This window comes from Volvox carteri (genome assembly GCF_000143455.1).
Source record: "Volvox carteri f. nagariensis unplaced genomic scaffold VOLCAscaffold_4, whole genome shotgun sequence".
NCBI classification, from domain to species: Eukaryota; Viridiplantae; Chlorophyta; class Chlorophyceae; order Chlamydomonadales; family Volvocaceae; genus Volvox; species Volvox carteri.
The window spans coordinates 1700684-1710026 of NW_003307547.1; the positions used below are offsets into that span (position 1 = coordinate 1700684).

General features: G+C 55.8%; 1 protein-coding gene across 1 annotated transcript; it reads right to left on the bottom strand.

Annotated features, from left to right (window-relative positions):
- Positions 1–3095: 3095 nt before the first annotated feature.
- Positions 3096–7889, bottom strand: VOLCADRAFT_87105 (uncharacterized protein; the record flags this gene model as incomplete). The annotated part of the gene is made up of 3 exons (XM_002946923.1): positions 3096–3639; positions 4034–6702; positions 7149–7889. 3 exons carry the CDS (start codon positions 7887–7889, stop codon positions 3096–3098), a joined length of 3954 nt encoding a protein of 1317 aa, XP_002946969.1.
- Positions 7890–9343: the final 1454 nt, after the last annotated feature.

A 9343-nucleotide genomic window follows, 5' to 3' on the forward strand; every position in this document is an offset into this window, starting at 1 on the left:
CAGCATTAATTACCTTCGCGAGGTCTCACCAAGACTTCTAGCCGTAATAGTAGCAACAGCTTTCGAGGGGTGGGTGACAGTGTACGACGACCCACCGCTGTGCACGTCAGTAGCAGCAAGGTGCTCCCAATAGAAGTTACGTGTAGCAGTCGGGCTCCTGATGCTGACGGAGGCAATAATGGCGGCCCCAGCAGCAGCCCCAGTGAAGGTTTGGCAGCGAAAGCTGCAGGCGTACCCGCCGGTACTGCTACTGCTGTTGGCAAGAGGTTAATAAGCAGTGGTCGCCGTGTTTGGGATGATAAGCAGCAGCCGCAGTCCGCTGGTGGACCTAGCGGCAACTTGGAGGCTCCATTATCCGTACAGCCACACGATGCCTTTTCTAATGAGTGCAAGAGTTCGCAGCAGCTGGTCGAGGTGGCCCTGCCGGTTACTGCTGCTACTGCTGCTACAACTACTTCCGGTGCTCCTGCAACTATTGATGCAATTGCTGCTGCTCCAATCGCTGCTGCTGCCGCCCATACTGCTGCTGCTGCTGATAACGAACTGCTGGAAGGACAAGTCCTTCCTGGTAACAACGGTTGCAAAGTCCAAGGCATGCAGACAGGCATATTACCCCGGCGACTGCCATCACTATTTGTCCATCCTGTAATCCAACCGCCTGGTGTAGTTAACATGCCCTTACATGACAGACAAGATGGTGACAGTGGTAGTAGTGGTGGGCCGCCGCTGCCTCACGAAAATCGGCATGCTTTAGTCTGAGGGGTCAACATGCTTTAGAATGAGGTGCGGCGAGTGTTGCAATGGAGGAAGCGGGGGTGGGGGAGGAGCGAGGGTTGGTAGGCGAGCCAACGTCGTTCATAATAACAGAGAGTTGGCAGCGACGAGAGCTATCGGCGGCATATCACCCAGATTCGGCTCGCTCTGCTGCTTGCATGGAAATGTGTGATATATACGTGTGATCACGTGTGATATATACATCATGTGTGATATATACATCACGTGTGATCACGTGTGATATATACGTGTGATCACGCCCAAATGTGTGATATGAGCGGATACGTTCATTGACGTCTATCGGGTCGTAGGGGCTTCGCCATTACTTGTTTGGGGTGCTGTATGTAGCAGCAGCGTACCCTTCCCGCGTATCTTTACCTTGTATTGGCAGGCGACTACTGATCGGCGTTGGTAGCGTGCGTATGTAGCTAGTGCAGTGATCACCTGGGCGCGGAAGAAGGGAGCATTGCCCAGCTTGTACGCAGGCTGTAGCGCACATAGAAATGTATAAGGAGACCGGCGGCAGATCGATTAGGGTATGTAGAGCAGTAGTTGTCATACTGATTAGCGAATCTTGAATCGACATCAAGATACAAGGTACAATGTCGCGGGATCGATACCCGTCAGGGACAAAATCCCTATGGTGGTGACCTGGGATAATGATAACCTGCGAAGCCAACCAGGAATGGAGTTGGGCCGCTCTCGTTCCGCCAGATTCCGTTGGATGCTGGTGGTAGGTGCGGAATCTGAGCGATCCACTGAGACGTTGACTAGGGCGACTGGATGAGGGTGCCCCGAAATACCGGGGAAGGCAGAGAGTTTCGCAGGGTAGCTGCCTTGGGCGAAGATATACCCCCCTGTTTCACACATCATACAAGAGGAACACGCGGATTTTGTGCATGCGCACCTAGAAATCTTCGTTGATAAAACGTGAATGCCATTTTTTATTTTAGATTTTAGATTGTATCTGGCCGTATTGTGGTATCTCCCTACGCTACCACAGCTCCTTCGGTATAATGGCTATAGCATAATGCTCTGCGTGTGTCGGCGAGCCCATGGGCCCCAATCCACTAATAGACTCCCCATAGTGCATCGGTCAGTGGCGTGGAGCAGCCTGACACGACATATCTGAAATGAATGTCGATATACATGCACAACATTAATGGTTAACATTATTGTTGTCAGTAAAATATATGCTGGACGAGCTGCACTGCAACCGCTCCGCAGACCACTATATTGCAGGGGCGCTCCGACGTAGCAGAGGGCTTTAGGCACTTCCCTTGACCTCTTGCTCGCAACTGGATGTGCCAATCCCATGCCGTACTGCGCTGTGTGATTACGAGGAAGTAACTGTCTATGGAACAATCTACCCCATTTTGATGTGTAGGGGTGAGAGCGACCGTACGGGAATGGTGTGGATATCTGACGATTGTACGACAACACCTGAAGAATGTACGCCGATTACCTATAGCAGTTAATGTTGCAGCTGGCCGCTGAAAAGGCCATGCTGGCGAAGTGCCTCAGCGCGTGTGTTTAGATGATTGTGTGCCGTACTACCTTCTGTCACTGTAGTTACCGATGTGTTCAGCATCAATACAATGTGACACATACATTGGAGATGATTTTACACTTCTCAGCATGCCCAGTCATTTCCATGCCCCGTACTCGAACATTGCTTGCAAGGCGCCTGCATCCGCATTTCAGCAGTCAAAGCATGCAACCTAGCCGCCATGCGAACCTGCTGTTGCATCCGCACCATTTCGGTGCTTCAAGGACAAGGGCAGCTAACGGATATAACCTATATCGTCATTCGGACAGTGCGGCGCCCTACCTGCCCCACGGGGTTATTTGGGGACCTGGCAAGACGGCGGCGTGCCGTATATACTACCGTGCCGCCATCCCAAAATGGATGCGCTACTCTGCATGCAGCATCACCGTGGTCTCCCCACAACCTGTGCCCCCGTGTCTTCCCACGGCAACCCGACGAGTTCAAACACGGCTGTAGTTTGGGTATCCGTAAAAGAAGTCCGCTAGACAGCTCGAGTTCCTGCAGTGCCTCCTGGCGGACGAATAAATGAACCGCAGTGCTGCAAACGGTTAACGGTGTAACCCGCTTATAACCGACAATCGTTAGCAGTGAAAAGCAAACTCCTGCATCATGACACCAGAAGACGCTGCCAACACATACCAAGCACAAACCAAAGTATAAATACATATCTTAAATGTACAATCGTTCTGAGCCACCTAGCAACTCAATGCTTCCCTCGTAACGCTGCGACCAGTCATCAGTTCCAGACGCTGTCGTACGCAGTAGGCCCTACTTACTCCGAGCAGGGTAACGAGCCCTGCAACAGGTTGCGGCGCGACGCAGGACACAACACGTTTGTGGGGCCTTTCACCGCTGCAGCCGCCAGCGCCGCCTCCACGAACGCACCGGCAAAGCCCTTGGCCAGCGGCAGCTCATCATCGCTGCTCCACGCTTCGGAAGCAAGCTCAGCGGTACACCTCTCGACCTGCGTCACTTCATCGCCGGCCTTAACGCCGTGGATCTGGAATTGTGGTGGTGGGCTAGGCCGAGCCACCACGCAGACCCAGGCCTCGTCGTCGGCACTCAAAGCGACGCCGCCGTGCGCTGCTGTCGGACTCATCGCCACCATGCGACCGTGGCCACCGCCAGTACCATCCCCTTCACAGTCCCTGCTGCTGCTGTTCATCCTCGTCAACTGGGGCGCGCTAGCATGCAAGGTACTTCCGCCACCGCTATTGCCGGTGGCGTCCCTTGTCGTGCAGCTTGGGGAGCTCTGAGCCAGCGAGCCGTCATTGGACGCTAACACTAGTTTTATTTCGGACGCACAGCCGCCGTCACTGCGGCCAGCGTTGCAGCAACATAATCGGGGTAAGGCTTAGACTGATTAAAAAACGCTAATCGCAAGGGTTCCAACAATTTAGCTTTTCAAGACGGAGATGTGCATGACAGGACAGTCATGGACCTAACAGACAGTTGGACATACCTACAGACAGATAACTATGAGCATGACTGCGGCCGAACACAAATACAGCGGCATGATGCTCGTCCCGCAACCGTGTACTGGCCCTGGACATCAATTAAACCACAGCACCTGACGTTGTAAAGGAGCTATCGCCATACTTCGCGCTAGTCACGGCCAATAGCCATCACGCAGTACATTGCTCTACTCCCTGTGATGATGTTTTTTAAGGAGCGTTAGTTACCGGTAATTAGTATTAGTACCGCACTGACCTGACAAGCTGCAGCGAGTCCGAGGTAGAGACTTCGGCAGACGTGCTGCTGATCCGTTGTTCGATAAACCTGAGCACCATCCGCTGGATACAGGCTGCAGCGCTTTCACTGAAGGTCCCATTCGTTGCCTGGGCGTCGGGCGCGCCGCTTGCGGCGCCGGTGCCGCTGCTGTTGCCACCTTCTCCACCGTCGGTGTTCACGACAGCCCCATTGCCGGCCGGATCGCCAGCAAGCGGGGACGGAGGCGTAAGTGCACGTGGGCTCATGTTTCCAGAGCCGATGACTTGGGTAACGTACTTCACGATGTTCGCCTCGCCGCGGGTTCGCACCAACGCGCAGAGCCACCTTCTCGCCAGGGTTTTGTTCGACTCGGCGAGCCTTTTGCGCCACCGGTACACAACACGCTCCACGCGAATGAGGCCGCGCCAGCTCCTGCTGCGGCCCGGCCGGAGGGTGGCGGCCACGGCGGGTGCCAGATTAGCAGGGACAGGAGCGTTGCGGGTCGGACTGCATGGCGCTGCCTCCGTATCCGCAATCACCTCACTCCCGGCGGCCATTGCCGCTCCCATTGCCTCCTTAGGCTGTAAGGTCACTGCCGCGATCCGCAGGGGTGGCAGCTGCGGTTGTGCGAAAGCTGACGCCTCCTCCACGGTCATGGCAGCCATTGCCTGCATCACAGGTCGCTCATCAGCGTTGGCTACTCCCATCGCGGCATCCTCCGTTGCAGGGACCTCAAGGGCCTTCGGCGGCGCCGGTATGCCGGAGCGCTTCGCGATAAACAAGGGGATTGCAGTTACTCCGGTACGGCGGCCGGTGCCTGGCGTCGCCGTACCGGCCGGCGTGCGAGCTGTGAGGGCGGTGAGCGCCATTGCATTAACGTGGCCGAAAGCGAGGGGGGGAACTCCCGCAGGCAGTTTGCTGTGTCCCGCTCGAGGTGGGGCTGCGAAACCGCTGCCGCCAATACTGCGGGGTATCCTGCTCTTGCCAGTAGTGGTAAGGTCGCCTGGCGGCACTACGAAGCCGCTGCCGGCCAGAACGGATGACGGGGGGGGCGGGGAAGACAAAGGCGCTGAGCCCGAAATGGGATGGGATGGCGACGGCGAAGCTGACGGTGAAGCTGACGGCGACGGTGACGCCGATGTGGAAGGCGACGACTGCTGCTGAAACCGCCTAGGTGACATCAGAGGGGTGCGGTAGCGAGGGCCCGCTGGGGACGTCGACTGCGAAGGCGATTGTGACTCCGATGACGACTTGGACGGCGAACGCCGCGGTGACGTCATAGGTGTACCGTACCGGAGCAGCGATGGTGGCGTCGACTGTGATGGGGGTCTCCAGGGAGACCGCGGCGGCGAGGCCAAGGGGTCGCCGCTGTGCGGCATTTTCTGTGAAGAGGACTGCGAAGGAGATTGCGACGGCGACCGAAGCGGCGACTGTGAAGCTGACAACGGCGGCGACGATTCTACAACCGCCGCTGGTTCGTACAACGCCACCGGCGCCACCGGTAACTGCGGCGCGTCGCCTGGGTCCGACTCATAACCGTTGGCAGGGGTTGCACCGCCCGGGGCGAGGACGGGCAAGGCGGAAGCGGCTTGCGACGGCAGCCCAACCGCCGAAGGCACCACTCCACCTGTGGCCCACGACTGCAGCGAGGCGATTGAGGCGCTTGGTGTAGCTGACGTTGCGGCCTGTGTAGCCAACTCAACACTCCCCTCGATTGGCCCTGGTGACGCCATGCAAACGAGGAAGTCCTCGTTAACCTCATCCCTGTCCAGAAGCGGCGTTGCGGGCCCGCCCTCCGCGCCTGTGAAGAGCTCGTCTTGACCATTGATAGCGCTGCAGCCGATTTCATTCTGTTCGGATGGGCTGCCGCCCACCATCACGCCGCTGGCGTCGGGGCTCGCGGTCAAGCTGTCAGTGCTGCATGTATCGTATCTTGCGCTATCCCGCGGGTTTCTCGCAGCGGCGGGTGCAGCTAGGCCCCAGTTGCCCAAGGGAGCTGTACAAATACAAGCCGCATTATCACGACCGCTTGCGGTCGCGTCGTCAGCCTTGGGCGTGGTGGTGTCCGTGGCGAGACGTTGCGTTGGCACAGCTGCGGCGGCAGTTGTTTTTGCTGCTGGCTTAGACGTGGCAGAGTTGTCAGGATCAGCAACAGGGTTGTTGTCCGGACTGCCGCCGCCGCCGTCGTCAGGTTCGTGGTTGACGCCGGCAGCGTTGCCACGGTCCTGTGTCTCGGCCAGATGGGCTGTATGTCGGGCGAGGCTTTGCGATGTCGTCGACGCCATGCCGTCATCACCACCACCGACGCTGCTGCTGGCATCGCGTATTCCACCCTCCTCACTTGTGTGCTGGCAGTTGGCCGCAGTGGGGACGTTTCCATTATGGAGGCGGCTGTCGAAGGCCGCTTCCCGCTTCGGAAACGCCCTTGGAGCTGTAGCTGGAGCCGTGGACTGCATAGCCGCGACGGGTGTGACGTTAGACGCGCACTCAGAAATAGATTGATCTCCGACGCTGCTACTATCCAATGATGTCGTCACGCTGTTGGTCTTGGCTCTTGGTGTCCCTGTGAAGCGTGATATGTAGGCGCGCAGTACAGCTCGGCAATCCAAGGCTAGAAGAAGCACCGAGTCCGGCATGGATATGAGGAAGAAGACGAGCACCACAGCGGCCTGCAGTGTGTTGGTGCAAAGTGAGGTGACGAAAAGGGTCACAAGAGAAGGATTAAAAGCAACGCCTAGTAAGTAAAGGATGGCAAAGTCCGTCGGGTTTCATTTGAGTTGGTATATAGAGGTTTGCCGAGTTTGTTTTACTAAAACGACAGGTTGTCCTCCACTTGGGTCGGGCCCGATACACGCTTCCTTATGTCTTCCACAACACAAACCATGATGCGACCATCCTATATCGGATGATCGCCACACCTGGCCGTGCTGACGTCAAGACGTGCTGACATCAAGGCAGGACGTGCTGGCGTCAAGACAGGACGTGGCGTAAATCAAGCGGCGTGGCGTAAATTGCAGCGCACCAGGTGACAGTGCAGGGCGCTTGTTGCATGCACACAGACCCTAGACACGGAAGCCAAGACGCGGTCAGAACCTCTAGCCAGGCGCTAGCTCACCATGACGATGACAAACCCGATGGGTTCGGGAGCCACGTTGTCGTGTGTTGGGACTACGACGACGGCGGAGTCTGCGGTGTCCACAACGACAAACAGATCTCCAACAGGTGAACCAGCCTTGCACATGGACAACTCTTCAGCTGAGGATGAAGCCGGGGTTGCAACTGCGAACGTTGCGTGGACAGGGCACTTGTGGAGGAGTTCAAGAGCGCATGTGGTGTAGGCGGTGTAGCCAGCGGTGGCAGGCAGCTTGAGGCGCGAAGCAGCGGAACTTGGTTCGAAGGCGCTCAGATCTTGGGCGGCGCGTGGATCCGGGGCATGTGGGTCGGCGGTATTCGAGTTGGTCAACTCAGAGCTTGGCTCGGCTGTACTCGGCTGAGTTACACCTAGCTCGGCGGTGATCGACTGGGCGGCTATTGGCTGGGTAGCGTTTGGCTGAGCTGTGCTTGGCTCAGCGAGGTTGGGCTGGTGGCCATACGGCTCCGTGGCGCCGTATGTGTTGGTGGCAGGCAGGTCGGTAGTCCTCTTGTCGGCAGCAGGTGAGTCTGCGTGACTGGGTGTTACAAAAGAGCGGGAGTCGGCTGGAATGTGTGTTGCTGCTGTTGTGGCGTTGTTCTCATTGCTGGCGCGCTGCGCGTTTACAGCATTTAGTTTGGAGAGGTCGGTAGGCAGACCCTCGTTCCATGCGCGCGCGCTCCAAGAGCGCAGCAGCTGAAGCACCTGGATGGGCAGCGGGGGCATAGAATTTTATTTTATTCCATCTGGGTCACGTCTCTATTTGCCCAATTTTAACCGAACGCTTGGCCATGGCGTTGCGCCAGCTTTGCACAATACGGGGAAAGTAAAAATCCTTGCTGGTAAGGCATTAGCTTGGCTAGCTAATGGGCTCCCAGCTAGCTTAATCTGGCTTAATTACCTCTTCCGCTGCTTGCAGGCTATGATGCTTGTCCAGCGGACTTAGGTAAGCGCCAGCCGCAACCGCGCATACGATGACGAGGACAAATGCGGGCAGAAAGCCTATTGGAGGGAAAATAGAAGTGGTCAGATTCATTCTGCATCCAAATTAATGTGTTAACGAACTACTTGGCAGGGCGCCAAGAGCAACAGGGACTAACTAACCTGTCCATCGGCGTGACTGGCGTTTCTGAGCCAGCTCCTTTGCCCTGAGGAGGGCTAAGTACTCGGGCGAAGTGACAAGAGCCCCCACTTGATTGCATGTGGTAATATCGTTCCTACAAGTCCACGAAAGGAATCAAGGCGGGCGGGGAAACCAACAGGCAGTTGTCCGGCTTTGATCATAGCGCTTTTCCTATCACTTCATACCTTAGCCTATACTCTTCAGGACTGATTTTTCCAGATTTGAAGGGAACATGAGGTATGGTATGCATGTTTTGTGTTGTATATCGGTTTTATGCCGCGTCTCGAACAGGCAGTAACTGTAATATTGTTGTATAATTTCAAGGGCCAATTTAAATATACCAGCTCAGGGATCACCAGAATGCCCGTTAGGAGGCGCAAATTCCTTTTGTATAAAACGCATCGTACTTTACTTCGTCGTACTTTACATGTCGATCCAATCGCTGGCAATCGATCCCGCCCAATGTGACCCTTTTAGAGATCCGAGATTAAATAAGCTGCATGGTGTCATCGACTGGTCAGCCTACCTCAACATCAATCACATGTTGACGAAGCCATGTTATGGTCAGCTGTCCTATCAGTAACACACGTAAAGGGGTGAGACGTTTAATCATTTGAAGAACCGAAGACTACAGCTTTCAATATGCGGAATATTTCGGTACCTTGCTGCATTGTATGTCCGCCAGCATTTTATTCTGTATTCCGCCGCCCACATTGCGCTTCAATTCCTCTAGAACTCTGGACTGTGCACTCCTTTTCGTTCTGCAAATGCTCGACTTGCCCATCAGCGTTATCAAGTTCGTTCTGCTTAGGATGACCAAATATTCGCGATATCCATCGTGAAACACGTGTTTGACACTGTTCTGTACTCTGGCTCGTCTCAACACATGCACTTTCTGTCTGACGGATATGCAGGATCTACACAGGTGCACAGCTTGCCTATGATACTGAGGGTTCCTTTATGATCGCTTTTAGCTCCTATGTCTCGTCATGCGTTACAATTGCGGGCAAAAGCAACCGGGATAAGACCCTTGACTTCGCCGCCCACGCCGTAGATT